The sequence below is a fragment of the Acartia tonsa genome, chromosome 5 (assembly GCF_053477335.1).
Source record: "Acartia tonsa isolate MP-2025a chromosome 5, ASM5347733v1, whole genome shotgun sequence".
NCBI lineage: Eukaryota > Metazoa > Arthropoda > Copepoda > Calanoida > Acartiidae > Acartia > Acartia tonsa.
The window spans coordinates 35,277,895-35,303,714 of NC_137264.1; the positions used below are offsets into that span (position 1 = coordinate 35,277,895).

The following is a 25,820-nucleotide window of genomic DNA, read 5'->3' on the forward strand; positions in this document are numbered from 1 at the left end:
TGACCAATGATAGGCCAATACACAGACTAAATTACCAATGGCAGGCCAGTATACAATTTAATTGGCCAATGGTAGGCCATTATATATCATTTTTATAGGCACTATGAAAAGCTTCGTTTACTATTCTTATAATCTGAATCTGAATGTATAGTTTTTGATAGATGTGCTACTTTAGAGACAATTATGTTTTTTAGCATATTATTTGCATTGAATAAACATCCCCCATTTTACATGAAAGCAAGATATCTTTTTTTCTACTGTTTTTTGGTCTGGTCTCATTTTGGATGGCAAAGTTAAATTCTTTAAATTAGGAGACTTTGCAAAAAAATCATTTATTGAAGATTTATCGCATTTGTACTTTTTGTGAATATGGTCTGTAAAATTTCTAAGATATAATTATTTTGCTTTATAAGGCGTTTTTTGGCGGATTTCCTATGGAATATGAAACACAACTAATCTTTTTGATCTTAATGTATTTTAGGTTAGGTTAGGTTAGATAGAAGAAACCGGCAGGGATAGGTCTTCGTAATGTTGGAGTTCCAAACAGGATCAAGAACTATATTTATATTTTCTAAAATTTAAGTTTGGGTGAAAGCACCAAAATTCATTATTTATTAGTTAAACAGTGATTTTGCTTCAGAAAGACTGAAAAATAATAATTCTTATTCTAATGATTAAATTATGTCCAAATGTGTATAAAACAAGAAAAATAAAGAGTTTCATCATTATATTGTACACTTTTTAAAGAATGTGGGCCTAAATAGTTCACTTTTTCATTATTTTTATCTTTCTATCTTCCTTTCTCTTTTTTTCTCTATCTTTTGTGCAGAGTAATGTAATTTTTAAAAGCATTATTTTTCAAATACTGCACAAGTAATTTATTAAAGTAAAAAGTACAAAAACAAAACACAGAAATAAATAAAGAAGATAAATTCAAATTACACATTTCAAATAAAATAAGTTTAACATCTATTTAGAAGTTAGCCAGTGATTTAAAGGGATAAATTTATATACATGCACAATGATAATACTTAAAATTACCCCTTCTATAGATTACAATTAGTGGTTTAAACATGTAGACACTAAACTTAATGAACCAACCAATAAAAATTTACCAAAAGTCCCCTAAGTTGTTTAGCTAATGAATAGGAAAGCGTAATTATAACCCTTTGGGGAATAGTGTAATAGAAAGCCCAATGTCCCCTCCCTCCCTGCATGCCAGCTCTAACTATCTAGCAGCCGTCTTGAACATCCTATTTTTTTGGTAAATAACAGCTGTCGCTAATTATATAAGCTACCAATGAAACCAACAATCAACAGCTAAAACTACTGATATTTACATTGTAACATTATTTTTCTAACGTCACAGAAATAAAGGTAAACAACATAATCTTAATATCATATCCTATGATATAAAGCAGTAAGATTTGTTGTTTGCTTCAAACTGATTGTGTTCTCCATTACAGGGAATCTTGACAAAGATCCCATGATGGTTTTATACTATTTTGCTGTACCTTTGAATAAAGAGCTCCTTACCATTTATATGACAATTTTGTTAATAAGTAGTGCAGCTATAACATGCAACTTTTTCCATGAAAAATAAAACGATTTTGTCAATCAATTAAATCAACATAAACAGTCAAGCGAATTTATGAATTTATGAATAAATCCTAGTCATTATTGTAAACAAAGCTTTCAGCTATTAATCTCATTTACCTATTCTCTTTATTCCTGCTTAACTATGTATAAAGTTCATCCTAACAATACAAAATTAATCTTCCAATTTTTACCACTTTAAAAGAGCATCATAGATCATAGGTCAACAAAAGGATATATAAATAAGTCCGTCCGTAAGTTCTTTCGTTATTGACGGTTAGCTTTGTCTTAGTAAATTTAAGTTATAACAATTTAGAAATCTTTTAAATTATCTTTAAAATTGTCATTTTGATGATTACTACAAAGAAAAGGCATAGTCTTACAAGCGTAGCAACTGTGCAATCATAACCAATAGTCAGAACGCTTATGTTATTCATTATTCCTTCAAGTTTTCAAAGTGTTTTCAACTTCTTTGTTTTTTTTTATGGAATTTGTCATCCTCGCCAGGATTGCACCATAAATGAAGGGTCAAAGAGCTAAAACCTACATTAATCACAATCAAACAGGTAGAATTATGAATATCATTAGTAAATGAATAGTCAGATTATCTCAGATAGCTAACTCCGTAATAGCTAAAATGAAAAAATGTATGGTGAAATTAACTCAACGAAACAGAGCCAAAACCTGCCTAAAACCAATGCTAAGCTTCTCGGCAAACTAAAGACATAAAATTCCCATATTTTAGGGGTTTTAGGTAACAGTATTAGGCAGAAGGACAGACAAACAGACATTTATTTTAGAGACAGACTGTGCAAATGTCCCTTCTCTCAAAATCATTCACTTATTCTACACTATCGGCTGCGCCCCTAGCAACTAGGGGCTTTATATTCAAAGGGGCGGTGAAAGGCATAAAAGTAGCTTAGAACCATACAAAAAATTGTATCTAAAAACGAAATAGCCTAAAAGACCTATGTCAACCTTCCCTAATATGGAGAACTCAAACGGATCTTAAGCTTCAGACAAAAAATCCTTACTACTTTAAATAATACGATTATTTAATTTTGTGTGATTAGTAAGTAATAATGAATTTTAGAGTTGCTACTCTTCCTAAATGAAATGTAGATAGCTAAAAGGACATACTAGATGCTAGATATAATCATGAAATAGAGACAGAAAGACAGACAGAAGCAGATTAAGATAAAGAATGAAAAAGACATCGAGGGATTCCCAACTAAAAAAAATAAGAACAATATTCAACACAAAAACGTGGCTTTTCTGAATATCTCTTTACTGATGGAATGACCCTACAGACTTCAAACAACCTTTCTTGTTTGCCCAAGCTTTCAAACCCTCAAAGTGAACAAAAAAATATATTTTTAGTAGAGCGAAGCTACTCTACAATTAACGTTGTCTTTCCGTCCGTCAGTCCGTTTTTCCGTCCGTCAGTCCCTATCGCTATGGGGGAAACGTGAATTTCTTGGCTCCTATTCAAGATAGACAGCTGATATTTTAGGGATAAAACATGTTCACATTCTACATATTCAACCAAATTTTATCAAGATTTGCAAAATAATTAGGGTGCTGGATCGATTCCTAGATTTTAAGGTATTTGTGTTTTTTATCTGTTCCTATTTCAGATTGACGGATGAAATTTTCAGGGAAGAAATAAGTTAACATTCTACAAATTTTCACAAAGTTTCATTAAGATTTGTCTATTAATTGTGGTGCTAGATCGATTCCTAGATTTTAAAGTTTTCGTGATTATGAAGTTTAATGTTCATTTTTATGACACTACTCAAGAGTTAACATTTTCCCGATATCCATTCATAATTTTTGAGCTTCGCTACTTATGGATGTTGTCACCCTTATCTATTTTTATTTTCTCATTTTTATTTTTCATTTTCGTACCCTTGAACAACTGCAGAGATAAGATAATGGACGATAAATTTATGTTTACACGCAATGATAATTAAACTAAATTACCCCTTAAATTTTTTTTATAAAAAGGTTTGGTTGGACATTTCAGGTTTTTACCAGGTAATCAAGGTTTGATAAAAGCCAATCAATGAGAGAATATTTTTTTATAAATCATTTGAAACCACTGTTTATTTCCTGTCTGATTGAAAGCCACACATAACAAATTGGGAATAGCTACGCTGCACTGTATATAATATCTTTTTATTACATAACAATAAAAGTTTTATAACATCATTTATGTACATATTATTATAACAAGGACAATTTGTACATTATTAGCGCAGTAACAACGAGCTAACAAATTCTTTAAAAAAGAACATTCAACTGTTATACAATGATGATACAGAAAATATTTAAAATAAATAGCTAAATAAAAGCATACATACAGACAAATTACGTTATAGAGTAGCTGCGCTCCTAATATCATGTATCATACATGTTAAAACAACCTTATTATTAAATGACACGAATAAAATTATCATGGTATTGTATTATTTTCATAAAAACATATTGCGTATAATATAAATTAGATTAGGTTTTTTAGCGGTTAAAATATAATACAAAGCATGGGACCATATAAATATAAAATATGTTGAGCTTTCCTAAAATGGTGAACTCAATCGGTTCAGTGGATTGCAGGATATTACCAGACTAACAAAAAAAAACCTTACTTCTTTACATAATAGGATTTCGTTGTACAAATAACGATTATTGTTATAAAAGTCGCTATGATTTATCACCTGTATTTATACATCTTGTACAATTTATTAGTACAAATAACCTTTGTTATTATTCTCGCTAAGATTTACTTTTACATTTAATTTTTAACAAACGACACTGAGTTATTTAAGCAAACAAAATATTAACAAGGTATTAAATGATGAGCTAACGCTCGATCATTTAATACCTTGGGATTTAAATATCCATTTATGCTAAATTTTGTTTGCTTAAATAACATTCTATTGCAACAAAAAGGTGATGTTAGCAAATAATTTCATGAATAAAATCATAAAACATTTTTTCATTTAATTTTCATTTTTTTCACTGTTGTGTTTTTATTTGACATTAAAAATAAAAATCATAAAAAATCTTCCAAATCAAAGAGAAAAAATCTTTGAATTATTGGTCAATTTAAGTTCAAAGATTTTTTTATTTTTATTTTAAAAAGTAAATTTTTTAAAAATATTTTAGAAAAAAAATCTTCTAACAAACAAAAATTATCATAATCCAAGATGGCGTCAATACATGTAAAATAATATTTTCAAAACAAAAAATTAAAACTTGAATATCTTTTTTCACAGATTGAATTTCAAAAATCGGTCTGACAGTTTTTCCAAAGTCAGTATGATCTATCGAATGAAAAAGGTTTGAAACTGATAGAACATTTCTTTATACTAAAACATATTTTTTCTCCCGTTTTTTCCCACACTTCCAAAAAATGAAATTCAATGAAAATTAAATGGTTCTCACGTTAAAAAAATTTTCTCACGGGTCCAAAAAATTAATTTAAATGAAAATCATATGTACCATTTAAATCAAAATAAATGGTTCCCACATTCTAAAAATTTTCCCACGCTTGACATTCTTGAAAAATGCTAAATAAATGAACATTTAAACAAACCAAAGATCGCGTTTTTTGCAATAGAATGAACAATTCAAAAGCTACTGTTATATTACTATGACACTTTTCTTTTACAAAATTTGAACATCATGTACAAGTAGATTTTATTTATTAAAAAAAACGTTTTTCCAGTATATCTTACATGCTTGAATTAAACAAATTATCTTGAACACTTATATTTTCTTGTGATATTTATACAACATTTACAATATAAATGTTACAAATAATCTTTATTGTTCACGTGGTTGCCTAGATTTAACTCCAGTAATCATATAACATGTACAAAAGGTACAGTAAACATATTAGTTATTTCAATATTGATACAGCATATAACAAAAAAAGGTACTTTAATAACAAGAACAATAATTTTCATATTTTGTATCAAAAAAGGATATTAGAATGTTAGTATGAGATATAGCGAGAGAAAAGATAAAGAGAAAGAATAACAGAATGCCAAGAGAGGGGGAGGGGGACAGGCAGACAGACAGACAGACAGAGAAAGAGAAAGAAAACCCAGAGAAAAAAACCATAGTGATTGAATTGAAATTAGAACAACGTTTTTACTAAAAAGTGTACAAAATCTGATAACGAATCTTGGCGGTTATTGATGCAGCCAGGCGCCCTCTAGCTTGACCCCATAAATCTTACAATGCCAAAAAATTTGCCTTTTTGTTCGCTTTTCCCGTTCTTCAGTTTGTCATGACGTACACAGGATTTATAAACAAAGGTTGAGAAAATATTTGTATTTGATGACAATACCGTTCAAATTGAGATTCTCTTGATAAAAGAACACAACTTTGTGTAATAAATCTAAAAAAACTTTATGTTTTTTGATCATGTATATAGTTAAACGCATCTAAAGGAATAAGACAATAGCCGATAGATTTATGTACATCCCCATTGATTATACTCAAAGTTACCCCTTCTTTAGATTACAATTAGTGGGAGAAACGTATTGAACCAACCAATCCAAATTCAGTATCAAATTAACTCTTTTTTCTGGATAATAATTAATTGTTACTTTTAACATTATGTTTTGCTGTGCTGTTTTGGGAATTTAAAATAATTAATAAGAAAGGAAAATTACATATTACTAAAAAAGTATATTAATAATGAATTGAGATGATAAGTCAAAATGCCCAAAAAGGACCTAAAATGTTATTTTTTATCATTGTGCTAGACCTTGATATGCTTTGGTGTGAACACAATTCCGCAGATATTATCACATCATCAGAACCAAAAATTGTTATAAATTTTCATTTGCTTCATTTTCAACAACATAATACGTGACGTCATAAATGAGGGATTATTCATCTCTTTTTTAGGGATTTTCTTTCCCACTTCTCCTCTCATCTCCCTCATTTTTATGACGTCACATGCTGCTACCAATAAACACCTTGCTATTGTTTTTGAATTTATGTAACTATGTGGAAATGAATGCACACCATTTATAAATTTTATATATATGTGCCAACATTCAGTTAGACATGTACATTGGTACAGTATGGTTCTACTCAAAAATTGTCAAATTTTATTAAGTATTTATATTTTCGCCTCATAAAAATATGAATAATAACACTCTTAAATATCACATTTCTTCTTATCTTTCTTAAAATCTATTTTGTCTCCAAAGTTTAAAAGTACCAGTTTTAAGTTCTAACATTACCTAACATCTTTTAAAGCACTTTAAGCAGAAGAAAATAAATTTTGTGTGAATGATGATCATATATGAAAACGCAGAAATAAAAATTATTACATAATTTTAAAACTTATAGAACACACAAGCTCTTGCAACTAACATTTTTCTATGTGGTATGTTTTGGCTTGGAGCAAAATTTGAGTTTAACCTGTTGTTGTGTATTGTGTTTAATTCTCATGTCTGTGTAGCCGTTCTAACTGACAGGTGTTAACAATAAAACCCACGCATCCAGGGATAGGATAACTGACGGTAAGTTAATTTTCCCAACAAATATTCTTCCTGATAGCAAAACAAAGTCTATAAGTTTTATTGGGAAGATTCATTTACAGTTCATAGTTCCCTTTATCTTTGACTTGTCCACGGTTAAAGGATCCCAATGAGATATTTTTGCTGCACTATTTGAGAACAATCGTCTTTATTTATCCCTAATTTGTGATGAAAAAAAAACATTTATTATGGTGGGAGAGAAAGGGAGATAATGTAAATTACTTTTACGGCGCTACTTGCGGATATAATTGCGCTTGTTTCTCCCCAATCCCTGAAGAAAACAACATCTATGAGGTGCAAGTGTGATGTTGTGGCGCTACTTATGAACACATTTGTCCTTGTCTATCCCTAATCCCTGAAGAAAACAACATCTATAAGGTGCGAGTGTGATGTTGTTGCGCTACTTATAAACACATTTGTCCTTGTCTATCCCTAATTCCTGAAGAAAACAACATCTATAAGGTGCGAGATGGTGATGTTGTGGAGCTACTTATGAACACAATTGTCCTTGTTTCTCCCTAATCCCTGAAGAAAACAACATCTCCAAGGTGGGAGCGTGAGTGATGTTGTGGCGCTACTTATGAACACATTTGTCCTTGTCTATCCCTAATCCCTGAAGACAACAACATTAATAAGGTTGGAGCGAGAGTGATGTTTTTGCGCTACTTATGAACACATTTGTCCTTGTTTCTCCCTAATCCCTGAAGAAAACAACATCTCCAAGGTGGGAGCGAGAGTGATGTTTTTGCGCTACTAATGAACACAATTGTCCTTGATCTCCCTAAACCCTGAAGAAAACAACATCTATAAGGTGCGAGTGTGATGTTGTTGCGCTACTTATGAACACAATTGACCTTGTTTCTCCCTAATCCCTGAAGAAAACAACATTTCCAAGGTGGGAGCGAGGGTGATGTTAACAATAAACTTTGACAATATCAGACATTAAACATATTTGGCCTTTTTTACATTTTTTAAAGCACATTTAGTAGCAAAGCTACCCTGTAACACTTATTTTGTAGGTTATAAGGTCAGTTAAGACCATAAATTTCCTTGTGAATATTCCCTTGCCTAATGAGCATCTAGTTTGCATATCAATCAATATAGATATATTTTAAAACAAAAATATTAGTTCATTAGTTCTCGTTTCTATGATAAGCCATTTATAATAGATGTTCTTATTCTTTTTTAGCTCTATCGTTTCATTTCTTTAAAGTTTTTAATTTTCTTTTAAAATTTTAATCCTTGTTAAATGATAGATAGATAGATAGACATTAGACAAGACATCCAGATTTATAGAAAGATAAAAAAGTTCAAAAGGGTCGAAAAAAGAGAATGGGAATTAGGGATTAAGTGTAAAAAAACAAGAATGAAATTGCCATGACAGTATTTCGAGCATAGAATAGTTTTTTATCGCATCGTATTATAGACAGCTTTCCACGAACATCAATGAAAATTTTAAGATTAAGTTCAGTTTTGTTAACCCTAAGGAGCTGAAGGCCCGGGGTAACAAAACTTGTAATTACTATTAAGCTAATTTTTCAAACAAATTTTGTTAAATTGTACATTGCTGATATAATGCTTTAGAATGAAAGAGCGAACCTCTAATAAAAATACAAAAAAAAACATACACTAAACAACTAGACATTTGATGAACTGTTAGCCAATCGGACCGACATACGCATGGACAAGCCCTACTAACATGACAGTTTCGCTACTAATAACAGAATTAGAGTGTGTAAGAATAAAAAAATGCCTTTTTTGGGCCTTCTTTCACACAAATTTGACATAAAAAGGTATTGCACAGGCGGATAACACCAGGGATTAAATTCCAATCCCAGTCAACGTAAAAGGGAACAAGAATGCCAACATCTATAAGTAGAGAAGCAAAAACTATCATGGAGGGGAATACGGACAAGGAGATTTAACGTGCATTTGTTAAAATCAAGAATAATGAAACTTTCTCATATATTCTTATTTTTCTAATATTCATATTTTGTAGTATGACTGACAGACCGACGTACAAAATAAATTACATACTAGATGCTATTGATATAGGGAAACTTCACAAAAAAAATCAGCCATCTATCTTGAATGACAGGTGAGAAAATCACATTTTACGGACGGACTGACGGACGGACTGACAAAGTGGATTATAGAGTAGCTTCGATATTAAAAAAAGAGATTGAATGGATTTTAAGCCGTTATTTTTGTTCCATAAATAAAAACAGATTTCATCAAATTTTTGGTCTTTTTTTCTCAGGAAATGTGTAGTTATTGAAAATTAGTGTAGAAAGTTGACATTTAGGTCATTGGTTTAAATCATACTTATTATACAATCAATTGTTGACAAATAATAATATAAAGAAAAAATGAAATGACAGATTATTAAGACAAATTGACAGACAAAACAAAAATCTAGCATACAAATAAATGTATTTGATGGATAGCAATGTTTAATCAAATTTACATACAAAAATGAAAGACAAAATTAGAATATTAGAATTAGATAATGTTCACGAATATAAAGCCAATATATTAACGAAATCCAAGACTTTTAATTTTAAGAAAAAATAGAAAAAGAATATTGAAATATTAATAAAAAGATAATCAAATGAAAAAGATATTTAAAAAAAAATCAGACGGCAAAATAAAAAGATGGAGTCATAATTAAAAGCTAGACAGACTAGACGCTCCTATGAATAAATAGAAAGATCATCAGTAGAATAGATTATTTGGTGAGTGGACCACCAACCCCCATTTTTTGTCCTTATTTTCAAATATTTTCCACAGATTTGCGGGTCAACAAGGTAAGGAGGAGCTGTTTGACTTCAAATACCTCTGGTACCCAAAGTTTTATAAACACAATATCTTATTTGTTAGCTCCAAAACTTTGGGTACTTTTATTGAATCTTATTTAATGGGTTCCAAATTAATAGGTTCCAAATTAGTGTCAAAACTTACAACCGCTAATTTTAATTTACAGAAGGCATAATTTTGTTTAATATTTTTAGGTATGTATATCAGTTTATCTTCGATTATCTTATCCTAGGGGTCAACCGTCTTTAGGGACCTCAACCTTGATCAACCTTACCTGAAAAAAAGAGCATATATAAGAAATCTTTAATAATTAAGAGTAAGGGGAGGGGGGATTATAATAGTTGGTACACTAGCCGACATAAAGGTATTTTCCAATTCATCTCATTGGGGGAGAGAAACGATTTTGGCATCCTTTCATATTTAATGAGATAATTGGTTGATTATATTTGTACAAAATATAAACATAGGGTAGACTAGGAGATTTTATTTTCCAGTTTGGCTTCCACACCGATTATTATCCGCTGGATTAGAACCGGTTGTGAGCCATAATGAAAACCGCGTCGTATAATAGACAGTTTTCCAAGAAAATGTCATAAAATTAATATCAGTTTTTGTTGTAATTTTTATTTTACTAACCGCGGAAAACGTCTTCGATATTTTTCAATCTTATCTATGTCGCAGCCGCCTACCCAGTTTCTGAAAATCCGCAGTCGCAAGTAAACTAACAGTTGCAGCCGAACCGAATTTGATATTTGGTAAAGACTCTTTTTTGTATTTTCTACTGATGACCCAATGATAATCTAAAAATAATACCCCAATTTATCCCATACTCTAGTCGTACTTTGAAAGATCACCAGAAACTTTTTATAATAATTAAGAATTGAAACACCTATTGATGCCACGAGTCTGACATATCAACAGTGATAAGTGATTTAAACGTATGATACGATGACCTAATTTTTTTAATTGAATTAGTGAATTTCATGTCTAGATAATATTAAGATTTAAAACTTCATTAGCTTAATTCATTAAAATTTGCTAACCCTAATTATCCAATATAATTAGAAATAATAACAAGGAAAATTTTCTTCAAAATCAGCGCAGCAACAAAAAGCCAATAACCAACCAATCAAAATGTAAGGTAATGTTAAATAAATCATTGAATTTGTGATTTCTTTTACATATTTCATTTAATTTCAACATCTACAAAAGAATCTATGTACATACATATTATTTAAAGCTGTGACTGTCATACGGACATTCCTTAATTATATTTCAGATGCGCATGTACTTAATAATTATCTATTTGAACTAATTAAATAATTGAAATAATTTGGAAAGTCGCAGCTAAAGTGTTTCAAAGTACTTATAGTAGCGTAGTTATTCTTTGATTAAGGCATATCCGAGTCCGTTCGACTGTACCGTTAGCAAATAATTTTCATTGTTTAATGTTTTTTAGTATGTCTATATTTCTTCCTTATCTTGTATAAGCGAAGCTTTTATATGATTAGCTTCGGTCCGTCCGTATATAATGGATAGCTCCTATCGTTAATATCAGCATGATAGATTTTTTTATGATGTAATACTAATAAACCTATACACCTGATTTTTGATGACTAGGACAACAAGGTAATATTAAAAGCATCTTTATAACCTAGTTCTAAAATTGTAAGTACATTCTTAAACAGTATCCTCTTTTTCAACAATTTGCAACAAAATTGTAGACAATTTTCTTCATACTTATAAATCAATTTTACTTACTAAGGTATGATACTCTACAAGTGTTACTTTTCGTTTGTCCTACCATGTAATTTTAAAGCTTTGCTTTTTTTGATATTGTCATCCTTGTTTTTATTAATAATTACAATTTTATTTTTACAGTTTCTCATATTTTCAAATATAATTTCCAGTCTTTTTTATTCTTTTTGATTTTTTATGTTTATTTTTTACTATTTACTTTGGTCGGGTTACTAATGCTTCTAACTTTACTGAACAAACATAAAAAAAACTCTTTGTTAGATATATTTTAGGGCTTTATTACAACACTGTCTGTCTGTATGTCTGTCTCTTCTTGAATTTGAAACCAGGTCTGTAACCCATCCAATGAAAATTATAAGCAAAGGGCAGCAATATTTTGCTTTTAACATCGTCAAAGAAACATTATAAGTTGTTTGTAGGTATTAATAGTTATTTTTCGCATCGTATTATATAAAGCTTTCTGCAGATATTAGAATAAAAAAATAAAAGATTGGAAACAGTTTTGTTAGTCCCGAGAGGCCGAAGGACCGGGCTAACAAAAATAGTATTAATAATATGATATTTATTTTAATATCCGAAGGAAATTTCTGTAATTCGATGCTACACATGATTTTTCAATATGGCTTATAGCCGGTTCTAATCCAGCGGATATTAATCGGTTTCGAAGCCATACTGGAAAGGGTGTTACAAAACAACCGCCTACATTTGTAAATATTTTTGAAACGTTTTTTTATGGTTGACTATCGGTGGAACTTTAAAAAGACCTACGGGCAGATTCTAGCTATTACTTAGCTTCGATAATGTAAAAAAAAATCCGGATCATGGAAAGAAAACGAAGTAGCGGGTTTTGTCGTATTTTCACAGTAGGTAGCTTTTCTCCTATTTTTAGCCCCTGCGACAAAACGCGCTACTTCTTTTTTTTCCATTATCCGAAATTCCTAGTTTTGTTTTCCTTAATTTAATGAAGACAGTAATAGTTTATTAAGAAGATTTATAGTATTACTAAAATAATATCAAATTTACATATGAGATATTTAATAGAAAAACCTACATCATTTAAACTTAGAAAATTATAGAGAATTTTTTTGCTTTTAAACTTAACTTAAACTTAAGTTATTTTAAAAGTCACTTAAGTTCTCAATAAAATTCAAATTTCAGTTTTATATATTCTATTTTTGAAAATCTATTGTGAAGTTTTTATGCAAATTTTTGATACATTTTCACGTTTTTAACAGGTTTAAGAATGATAACAAGAATAACATCATTCATATCATAGTATAGCTAAGCTGAAAATATATTCTGGTTAACTTAAAGTAACTTATTGACTTTATATTAAAAGTAGAAGAGTTCAGGACTGACACATTTTCGACATACCAACATTGACTGTTATCTACGTCGATTATATGACATTAAAAAAGGTCCTTGCTGACATAGAATCGATATAACAATATTCTTATGACATTAATTTTGACTACATACTTTATAACTATAACTAGTGAATGCTTCCCTAGCATCTAGGCGCTTCGTATTCGAAGTGGAAAGATGGGAAAACAATAGCTTAAAACCATACCAATACTTAAAACTTAAAAATTAGTAGCCTTAGACTATTCTAGGACCTATGAGAAGCTTCCCAAAAATGGAGAACGTGATCACTTTCATGGTTATTAAAATAAATAAAAAATTACTACTTTATATACTCAGGATACTCTGTGACATTTTACTTCAATTTTTATATATTTTACTACATGGACAATCAGTGAAATAGGAGCTCTAAAAAGCTCCTGTATTTACTTCTTAATTTTAAAAGCTTTCTAATTTCTTTTCGCATTAAAAAACTTTTAAGGGATTACAGCTCAAAGGCGAAAAATGCATCAAAAAAAGTTAATTTTTTTAAAGAAAGATATTATTTTTGCGTTTGATAAATAAATTGAGGCATCAAAACTTTAACTATTTTTTTATCTAAAGACGTTAATAGAGAACTTTTTTTCTTTCTTTTTACACCCATGTATTTGTCGTTCAAATTGTTCTGAAGAAGTAGATTGTTTTTATTGAATTAAAGAGCTTTCAGCAAATTCAATTAGATTAAAAATGACACAAAAAAGTCAGGGAAAAGTTAATGAAAAGTAAAACAGGGGTGGACAGAAAGAGAAAAAAAACATTAGCTAAGATAAAAAATGGCTTAAATCCTAAGCCAAAGTATTAAGTTGCATGTTAGTTTAAGCATTGTAAATTGTAGACAGATTGATAGACTATTCCAATGAAAACATTCTCTTGGTCTTTTTAAAAAGTTTTATAAAGTATCCTAACCCATCTGTAAAAAGTCCTCCCTCGCCACTAAACAAATTTAAGAGATACATCTATACAAACCTCTGAAGCATTTTAGAGGCTATTGGTGTAGCCACTAGTCTTTTTTAAATAGACATATAAAGAAAGAAAGGTGAGTTTTTACATAAATAAAAAGGAGAGAAAAGGGGTAAAAAAGACAAAAAAATGTATTAAAATTTCTTGGGAGACAAAAGGCTGATGATAACTTTTTACCGCTCTGTAGGTTTTGTAAACACATTTAAATAAATACGGGAAAAACAATCTCAACAAGCGCAAACACATATACACATACACGCATATACACACACACACACACACAAATAGAAATAACAAGGACAATTATGTTCAGCAGTAGCTCAGCAATGACAATATGATATTAATGTATAATAAACAAGAACGTATTATACCATAGGATAGATACTTAGACAATTAAAATGCTTTAACGGAAAGACGGTTATTTACGACAAGATTTTTATAAACAATCGTTTAGACCATCTTTATATGACTTGGAATTGCCAAATCGCCTGAAGAATCACTAAGTCTAAATCGACATATAATAAACACAGTTCTGGGCTACACTATTGCAATGTTTTAGAAAAGCTTTTCTTTAAAAACACACATACTAACATGCTTTAGATCCTTTCCTTTTGCGTTACACATCAGGGTTTCAGGGATCGGAAAATGGACATTAATCAACACACCTCAAATTTTCTTGTTGAAATTAAGCCTTTGTTTACCAATCGGGGTTAAAAGGAGTGTAGATTGGTTTGGGCACCATTATCCTATCTCTCCCTGATTATACAAACACTTTGTTAGTACATTTGTTCGGCATTTAAAGATGCAGTAATCTTCCCCCAAATTCAAAAAAAAAGGAAGTTTTGAAAAGTTTGACTAATATAATTAGGACAATTTTAGTAAATAATTACCCATTCCTAAATTCGTGAAAATTTAGTCATTGTATTTTAAGAAAATATTCTATTTTTGAACCTAGATGATGGAAAACTTTCTTTGCAGTGACTTTTTTTTACTATTCAAATAATATGTACAAGAACAAAATAGTAAAGTCTTATGCAGTTAATCCAAAAGAATATTCAGTTACAATTATAGCTGTATGGGTCTTATTAGGTGGAGACACTGCGTAGATAGAAGCTGTCGTAGACTTCGTAGGAACTGTATAAACGAGTATTGAATGTCTAACGAACAGATATAAAGTCCGACCTTAATTATAAAGAAGCTGCGCTTCTAATAAAAGACAAAATTTAGTTTTGAGAAATGTTTCTGTGTTTGACTTTTAATGCTTTATTTTAGGCATTTTGTTAGTAATGATTTAGCAAAAGTATACAAATACACAAACTCACACACAAACACACACACAGAAAACCACACAGACACACATATTTTTAGAACCTGTTTACTATTACCAAAAAAAGGTCGTAGGTGGGGGCAGTTGGGTGTCGTTGTAGATGCGTCTACGTTACACCCAAAAATAATGCATCAATATAATAGCCATGGAAATCACCATTATTATTGTTTAAAATTAGTTCTAATAAATATTTCATTATATACTTAAAAAATAACGAAATTGGATATTTAAGCTATATTTTTTAAGACCAACTTAAGATAAGCGTAGATATAGATATAAGGATTTTTTTTACTTAACTTCAGTTACTGGCAAGTCTTGCTTATTGTAAAAATAGTTACCTTATCCTTTTTCTACAAATAAACATTTTAGCTACTCTATTGGGTATGTAGATTGTTTAATTGTTGTATTTGTCAATTTTGCTATTTTGCTAATTAGATTTTTTTGTGTGAATACCCTCTGTGATCAGATTCAGCAACCACCATGAATTTGTATTTATTATTATTATTATATATATTTTATAATGGTCAAGTCATACACATTTTTAGCAGTAGTACATATGCTTAAAATTAAAAAAAAACGTGACTTTAAAAAAGTTCGCTCTCATATTGAAAAGTTTCGAACCTTTAACGTCAACGTAAAAAATTTTTAAAACTTTTTAATGAAACATTTGTTTTTATTTTTAAAAAACTGTAATATAAAGTATTAAGAATAAGATTAAGATCTTGAAACTTCGGATACAAATTAATTATACTTTTCAGGGAAGCTTTACAATATTTTTTAGTTTTAGGCTATTTCCCTGACCTCATTTGCCCTCCCTTAGAGGCTAATAAAGCAACTATCTTCTTATTTTAAGTAGTAAGCTTTAGATCTATTTGGATCTTGCTAACCACTTAATCAAAAGGTTCTCCAATTTAGAGGAGCTTAAGATATTTATTCTGGAAGCGCTGGAAAGTGTCATGTGTAACATCATAAAAATAAGTCTAAATCCATATCTTTTTTAGGGGTTTTCTTTCTCACTTTTCCTTTCATCCTTCCTTTTTAGACGTCACACATGACACTGCTTCTTTAGTCTGGAATGTTTTTTTGTGGCTTTTTTTTCTGAATTATGTGTAGAATGGGAATAGTTTCAGACCCCTCACACGCCCCTAGACGCTAGTAAAAGCATTAACACGAAATAAATAGCAAAATTTTGAATACATTATCCACTGACAAAAAAAAAGAATAGTGAAAATCGAAATTGACAAATAAGTTGAGGCTGACCTTAGCAGACAAACTTTTTGTTTAGCTGACCTATTTCTGGGTATAAACAAGGGGGTGACATGCCTTCCGCAAAAGTTCTTTATTCCGACATTCTCCAAGATCTTAAGGAATAAGACAATGGACGATAAACTGATGTATTTCCCAAATCAAGATCAATAGGTTATCTCTTTTGTAGATTGAAATTTTTAGTTAAGAATCTTGCTGCACACTGTTAGTTTATACAACCCAATCAAGTTTTTAAGCCAACGAATGAAAAAACTTGTTTAGAAAACTTTGGATACCAGTATAATTTTAGCACAATGTCTCCTACCTCCCTGATATTCTCAGAAAAAAAATATTAGTTCTGTAAATTGTTATTATAGAACATACAGTCTCTCCTTATTTATTCATAAACTTTATTAGATAATACCTTTATTTTGTCTTTTGGATAAAATGTAAACTAATGAAACACTTTTATGGTAGATCTAAAGAGCACCATATGCAAATTACATTGTCCAAAATATTCATATCTTACAATATTCAATCTTAAGATTTCACAAATCAAAGCATATATTAATAGCAAACTTAATTATTAAAACTTAAAATCATCCTAACACATGAAGATTCCTGTTACGATTATGTATACTATTTAAATATAGCAACCTTGCAATGATAATTACCACAGAATAATAATTTATAAATCTATGTATATTAGAAAGGTGATTATTGGACGATAAGGCATCAATAATTGGGTCATTGAAAGCAATATGTAATATGAACAATGACCAACTAAGATGTTGTCATCCTTGTTTAATATTCTGAAGTTGGATCATTTTAAAGTGTAAAAAAAGAAAAATGAAAACTGACATACAAGTTTGATAAATGTACATAGATATAAACTGCAATATTATAATATGATTCTTAGTGCAACAAACCAACCCATTTTTATGTCAAAGAAAATGAAGTATTATTTTAAGTTGCATTAATTAAAGCAAAGCGCTATTGTAAAAACTTAGGTTTATTTAAAATGTAAACAATACTTAGAAATCCATTATAAAATTAAAAGAAAATTATGACAAATGTTATCTTATAAAAAAAGAATGTATGTATAAATTATGTCTAAAAATATTTCACTTATGAAGGGATCTAAAGAGACAATGGCCGCTTTATTAATGTACATCCCTAATGATAATACTTAAAATTACCCCATTCTTTAGATTACAATTAGTGGTAAAAACGTTTGGACACTCAACTTTATGAGCTAACCAATCAAAACTCAATTAAAGTGTTTGAGCCAACGAATAGGAAAGGTATTATAAAAGTTTGGGGACTAAATAACCCAATGTTCGCTCCACCCCTGTCTCTTATGGACACTAGACAGGACTGATTATTTTAGGAAAGCTTTATTTTGGTGATTGATTGGTTTTCATCTTTTTATAATATAAAGTTGTAAGGGTTTTTAGGTCCGTGGATGAAGATCTTAGAAATTGCTGGTCCGAAAAAGTTGTACTTTTCAAGAAAGCTTATCAAATGTCTTGGGTTAGTTTTAGGCTGTTTTTCTAACTTCCTTTACACTACCCTTGAAGCTAAAGGTGTAGTATTTGGTTCAAGTTATAGGAAGTGAACCCCCTAAAAACATAACCCCTTAATAAGATTTTCTTTTTTACCAAAAGTAGTGTGTGAAAAAGTAATATTTTTTGTTTTATATTTAAACAAACTTATGCTCATGTTGCAAATAGGACCTCCTCACAAAGATCTTGCAATCAAAGGGTCAAACCAGCAATCGGATCTAGTGCAGATCACGTGAAATGTTCCTTGTCTCGATTATTGACAAAAAAATCAATGAACATTTTTTGCTGCACACCGTGTTAAATTGACATACGAAGGTTTAGAAATAATCTGGAATAGCCCAAAGAAAAATTAACTAAAGAAAAAGCGTAAAAAAGTATTTTTAGCGCATTTATATGTGCTGCAAGACAACAGATTAATGGCAATTTCTTTATTTGCAAACCTTCCTTAAAATTTTGTCAATCAAAATCCATACTTGCCGTTTGCATCGTTGAAAGTTTATAGATTTATACAGATAATCGATAGTGATACCAGGAACATTTCACTATAATATCCCATCAATTTATAAATGTGCCTACCTCCATCCGGCTCCGTCTCGTCCACGTAAATCATCTTTTTTATCCCCGCAATTTTGAAGCTTTTCTAGCGGGGCTCACAAAATAAAATAATATATTAAAAAGTGACAACTCTTTAAACTGTGTCACGTAACTTTTTGCCAACTTTCTTTTTACAAACTTTTTGTAGTTGACTTTTATTTTAGCATAGGTATAGGTTCACTTTTTAATTTCACATCATTTTATTTTTTCACTTAATAATTTTATTATTTTCACTCTGTTTTTTTTGTTAGTTGATTTCAAAAGTTTTTTTAATGGTCACCGGGCCCAAAAATGGGCAAAAATTGGTCAATGTGTTTTAAAAGTGGGTAAAGATATGAATCAACCCATGATGTTCAAATTCATATGAGCTTTCAGTGGGTTCAATTTTATCTATTGTTTCAATGGTTTAACTTTCAAATTTATTATCTATAAATCTAAACATATGTAGAAAATATTCTATTCACTTTTATGAAATATGCATCAAATTGTTGATCTATTATAATTAGACACATATGTACACACGCACAGCTGTGTGGGTCAAGATATGAGCAAGCACAACAACAAAACGCGCACGCGCGTCTTCCAAAGTTACGGGCTAACAGCTAGCGCCTAACTAAAACTCAAAAAAGATTGAAGAAAGCGCTCGGACGAGCTCTTTCTCAGTCAGCAGAGTTTGTTCGGTTGTTGGGGGTCTTTCTTCTTGAAAGTGTGTTCGGTTGTTGAATCTTGAATGAGTGTGTGTGTGTGTGTGTGCTGAGTGTTGTGATGTGATGTTGTTGTGCGGCTGTTCGCACATTTTTCTGCCAGTTGGGAAGGGAGGAAAAGCGGTGGGCGCACAGTTAAATTTATGCGCTTGTTTAGAGTCTTGAAATTTATCAATTTGCTCAACAATTAATAAGTTTAATGAAATACATCATTCATAATTATGAAATAATTAGTTTTATGTTTTGATTCTCTTGGATATACTTTATTTGATTTGTTTTCTGGCAACATATTTTATATTATTTTAACTACTTGCATATTTAAATTATGTAGGGTGCTTTCATTCAAAGTGTCTAGCGAGCACGGACCCCTCGTAAATAAAGAAGAAAAAAGTGTTTCCTTTGCCTAACCCTTACAGAGCCTATACCAGCGGTGCCCTAACCCTGCGGGGTTAACCTGTAACCATAATAACCTTTGTCCTATATTTTCAATTTATTTCAAAATAATGGGGGGGGGGGCATTAAATGCTAGACAAAGCACTTTGATGAAACTAGCAATTTTTTCGTAAATTAATCTTATTTAATTATTTTCACATAGTACGTATTATATTATATTTTAAGGAAATATTCAAAAATTATTCTAATATTTCACTGTGGGGGGGAGGTGGTGGATGTTGTGGGATGTTATACAGGTATAACAAGGGAAAATGGGGAGGCGGAGATTGAATGAAAATTGGGGAAAGAGGGGAATCAACGAATTGACGTGGGGGTAGAGGTAAAATGGGCATGTGGAGTCGGGGGGATAGATGCGTGGGCGGAGAATCTAATCTGAAAAATGTCGGTGGAGGCTTTAGAAAGATTTCTACGCTTCTCTCTAGCTCTCTCAATCTATATTGCGGAGCTCTCAAGCCATGCACTTTATATTATTATCACAGCCCGCATATGTTGCTTTGCGGGTCGAAAATACGAAAAATCACAATGCGCAGGCGATGCCTATAGGTTAAGTTTATCTTTAAATGTCTTTTTACCCAAGGTTTACACATGTTATATTATTATCGCACCAGACATTTATTGGTCGAAAATACAAAACTCACAATGCGCAGACAAAGATTATTGGTTAGATTTTTACTTAATGTCTACGTTACACATAACATAGCATAACCTAAAAAATTAACAATGACCAAAATAAAAACTTTACTTATTTTCAATTTGGTTCAAAATAAGGAGATTTTTTTCTGTGCTGGACTAAATATTTTGAAGGAAACCACCTGAATGAAAAAAGAAAAGTCTTAGCGGGGTGTGTATGGCCATGCAATGCAGTGCAGCGAGTAGTGTGTAGGCACGTCAGTCATAAAAATCACTTGAGATAATGGGCTACGATAGAAAAACTGATTTTTATGTGCAGTTACGTTCAGAGAAAAGTTATACAATAAAATTGATAAGGGACGCTGCACTTTTTTGTGGCTTCCCTGCCAAAATATCACAAAAAAATATCCTATTCTATTATATAATAAAGTAGTAATTTTTTTTGGTCTGAAGCTTAAGATTTCAATAACTCATAAACTGATTGAGCTCGCCTTTTTAGGGAAGCTTTAAAAAGTTACGGAATGGCTATACTCTTTTTTATTTGTTTCTTAGCCTTTGGATGGTTTTAGGATACTTCTGCCCACTTCTCACCCCTTTAAATAAATGGCCTTTATATGCATGGGGCGCAGCCACTAGATTTTTATATAAACTTAAGGATCTAGTACGTCCGTTCGTCACTTCCTTGTTTGTTGGATTTTAAGATTTGGTATTACTATTTCATATTTTTCTCTTGACAAGTTTAAACTTTTTAATCCTGCCCTACTTGTTTGAGAAAAAATATTTTGAATTTAGTTAAAATAAACGAAGAAAGCGTAGGAACCATTTAATTTAAAAGATAACACTTTGAACATAAATTATAAATAGGCAGACTTATTAACTTTTACCAGTTGGCAAGTTGAAAATATCTTTTTTATAACTAAACGTTAATGTATATTTAATTTTTAAAATTTTTAGAAATTTTGGACGATGGACGATGAAATAATCCATTAATCCCTTAAATTACTCCTTATGTAGAGTAAAATTATTGGACACTGTTACTTTATACAACCCAATCAAGATTCAATATCATTCCTAAAGGAATTAGGCTAAGCGTTAAGGGGCAGACAATTTTCATTAATAAGTCATAATTTTCCAACTGCCCAACTTTTCAAGAAATTTATCGTTATGAAATTTTAGAACGTAAACTCAAGTGTTTTTATGACTATTAGAAACAAATAGCAAATCATTTTTTGGGTGGGAAATTGAAAATAGTTTGGAGGCTTTTGTTTAAATAAAAAAACATCAATTATAAGAAAAGAAAAAATCTTTAAATTATTTGAGTTTTAAAAATCTAGTTGTTAGGTAGGGAGCAGACAATGGGCTGTGTATTACATCAGTCCCCAAAGACTGTTTTCTTATTCGTTAGTTTAACAACTTTAGTGACTTTTATTGAATTCTAATTAGTTGGTTTGTTAAGGTTTTGACCACTAATTAAAATCTACAAGGGGTTAAATTTGTGTATCATCCATGGGAATGTAAATCAATTTATCGGTTATTGTCTTATCCCTTTAGATCCCTGTTTCTTAGATCTATAGTTATTTAGTATTCTTTATTAAGCAGACAGTCAGGCATTCGGACATACCTTAGATATAGAGAAACTGCGCTACTTAAATTTTTATTTGAAAATGAAGCTAGTCTGGGCCACGTATTTTGACTAAATATTGATATCTCTACAATCAGTTTTGGTTAGATATTGGACCTTAGTGAATACATAGAATAATTTTATATTTAGATTTATAACCATGTAGTGTTTATATATGATGACATAGAATATATAGAAAATAAAACCATTTAGATTTAATATCACTAAGGAGAGTACATGAAATTATAAAAAAGATTAAAATTATGGAGTAATTACAATTTGATCATTTAATAATTATGAAAAATGGACTATTTATTATCCTATAATATAAAGTAGTAAGATTTTTTTGTCTGTAGCGAAGGATCTCGCTAACTACTGATCTGGTATGGGGCTCCTTTACAGTGAAGCTACTTGTCTCCCCCCTCTCAAGTTTCCCTAGAGCCTCGCCAACAATTGAACCGATCGAGTTCTCCATTTTAGAGAAGCTTTGAATAGTTTTTGTAATGGATTTAGGCTATTTTATTTATTTCGATTCTTGTAATGATTTCACTGCCCTCCCACCACCCCCTCCATTAAAGCTAGGAATGGGTGGTATTCAATATAATTATAACATCAGAAATTTGAAAGTATTACAATTTAACTAATAATCTATATTTTTCTTCTATGTTCTTTGTTAATCCAAAATTTATTATGCATATATGGAATATATTCACAATGAATATGGATAGATGCTTCTCATTTATTTATTATTTTTATTCTTTATTTTATCATTTATTACATCAATTTTCATTTATAATCATTAATATCATACCTTTAATTTTAAGTTAAGGGATTAAACAGTAAAATTAATAGCTCAAATATAGACATAAACAATTTATTATTATCATGTTATTATTAGACCAAAAAAGGCAAAAATGTAAAAATGCATGATTCGTGATCTAAAAGAATGAAAATAGTTTATATCAGACTATTATTATTATCATTATTACCCCTTTTAGCGAGAGGGCAATAAATCAATCTCCCCCCCCCCCCTCCCAAGCTCCACAGCACTCCCTATTAACCATGTGCGCCCTCAAAAAAATGGTTTATCATGAAATTCTGATTTAATTTCCAAATATAGACAATTTTTGGACCCTATACATGGGGCAAAACTGTTTATTTAATATACATACAAAAATTAGGGCTCGGCAACCGGAGACGTATTTAACTGTCCTATTTTCTTAAGCCACAGCTCAGCACCTAACGTCAATCCGTACCTTTTGTAACCTCAAGGAGGGAGGGGACATTGGACTGTAGTGTATATTGCACCGTTCGACAAAAGTTTTAAAAATACCTTTACTTATTTTTGGCAAAATAACATTGGGGACTTTAATTACATCTTGATTGGGTTGTATAAAGTGGTTTTTCCTTCAATGATTCTAATCTACATCAGTAGTAATTTTAAATATATTCAATGGCATACAAAAATTTGTCTTTAATTGTCTAATATATCAAGAAACCTAAGAAAATCGCACTTTCAAGCTAATAATGCCAGAGAAAAAAACATAATCACCATTCTTAATCTTTTAAAAATGTAATACTTTCTGAACAAAATCATCCACTCATTTAGTCAAGAACCGTCAAAAAGATGAAATGCTGCCGAGCCCTGACAAAAATTCTATTAAAATTTATGCTCCTGACAATAAAAATCACGAATCTAATACATCATTAACGAAAGCATCATCAAACATTATCTAATAAGAGCACACATCATACATAAAAATTTATAAATAATTTTATAAATGTGATTTTTTTATGAATATTGAACTGGGATTATTAAAAACTTAAAGTTAACTTTTGTAGGGGAGGTAATCGCCTCAAAGAGAAATATCAGGACGGGGGGGGGGGGGGACATTAAATTGTAAGTTTTGATATTAACCAAAGGTTAATATCCACTTTATTCGTTGGCCCAAAAATTTGGGTACTTTTATTAAATTTTGATTTGTTGGTTACAAACTAGTAGTGGATTCAAACGATAATTTAATCTAGGGAAGGGTTAATTTTGTTTTTCATCATTAAGGTTGTTTACAAATTTATCGTCCATTGTCTTATCCCTGCTAAAAGTTTTCAAGAAAAAAATAAATAGTTTTTATTTCCTTCTTTTTATTTGATTAATAACCATTGTTTGTATAAAGAATTACTAATTAATAATACACTGTCAAAAACTATTTCGTTTTTAGTTTTTTTTTTATAGAAGTTTGATTTTTAAATTTGAAGTTAGTGACTTTTATTAAATCTTGATTTGCTGGTTTAAGCTAGCAGTGTCCAAAATTTTCTATAATATTAACTTGGTAGTTTTGTTTATCATCATTTGGGATGAACATCAACCATTAATTATTGTCCATTGTCTTATCCCATTAAGGTCCCTATTTTTTGTATAATGACGAATTTTAAATCTTAAAATTTAATGTACATACTACAACTATTAAATTTACGTACAATACCTGATGCTTCACTATTATGACACAAGGACTCTGGTAGGAAATTGACAACTTATTCATACGTACTGTACTAAATCAATCATTACTTGGACCAATTTAACCAAATTAGGTTTTTTTTAGGTTTTTGATATTTCATACAACCCCCTTGAGTTATTCATTACAGTAAAATACAATTTTAAAATTTATTTACTGTGTAAATATGCATAAATATGACGTTTTTACTGACAATTATGTTGATTTTTACTCAAAGCATATATCTTGTAGACAATAAAATGATTATAACTTTCGTTCTATTTAAGATATATTGATGAAATAAAAATTACATTCAATTTTCTTAAGCTGAAAAGTCACTTATTGATATTAAGAAATAATAAACCCCTTTGAGTGGGGGAGGAGGGGGGGCGTTGAGTATCGAAATAAGAAACTAATGTAAATTTCTTTTCTACGGTGGGTTTTAATGATTCATATAGCAGCCAAACTGTTTTAGGCAATACCCATTTGTCTGTCTGTCCCTCTGTCTGTCTGTCCTTTTGTCTGTCTGTCCTTTTGTCTGTCTGTCCCACCACTTGTCTGTCTATCTGTCTAACTGCCTCTCTTTTGGATTTCAATGAATCATCTAGCATAGCCTAATTGTAATTTGTTAATGCCTCAAAGACTCTCTGTTACTATTTACCTGTCCCTCTGTCTGTCTGTCTGTTCCTCTGTCTGTCTGATCATTCACAGGTTCTCTATTGGATTTTATCTAATTAATTGTCTATTTTAGTAAAACTTTGATAATTCTTCTTGCCCGTCTGTCTGTCTATCTACTGAGTTTCTACCCTTGGTCTAACAGACTTATTCACTTAATTTATAAAAAATTAGATTTACCTAATAATATGGTGGTATCTTGTACCAAGAGATACACAAATAACCTTGTGTTGAAAAAAAACAAATAAAAATGATTCAATTTCTTCTATGAAGAAAAGCGTAATACATGTTCCTTTATTCTTTTTGTACATCAAAAATATGTTTCAAATAGGGTTGGGCCGGATACTTTTTTGGCCGGATACCGGATATCCGGCTGATTTCAAACGCCGGATATCCAATAACCGGCCGGATATCCGGC

General features: G+C 30.4%; 1 protein-coding gene across 1 annotated transcript in view; it reads right to left on the reverse strand.

Annotated features, from left to right (window-relative positions):
• LOC145319356 (myosin light chain kinase, smooth muscle-like) overlaps nt 1-19,442 on the reverse strand; it is a 116,361-nt gene extending 96,919 nt beyond the window's left edge. The window contains exon 1 of the mRNA XM_080161441.1: nt 18,810-19,442. Within this exon, the coding sequence (XP_080017567.1) occupies nt 18,810-18,843 (34 nt within the window). The 5' untranslated portion in view covers nt 18,844-19,442. The remainder of the gene's footprint in view (nt 1-18,809) is intronic.
• Between the last annotated feature and the right edge of the window lie 6,378 nt (nt 19,443-25,820).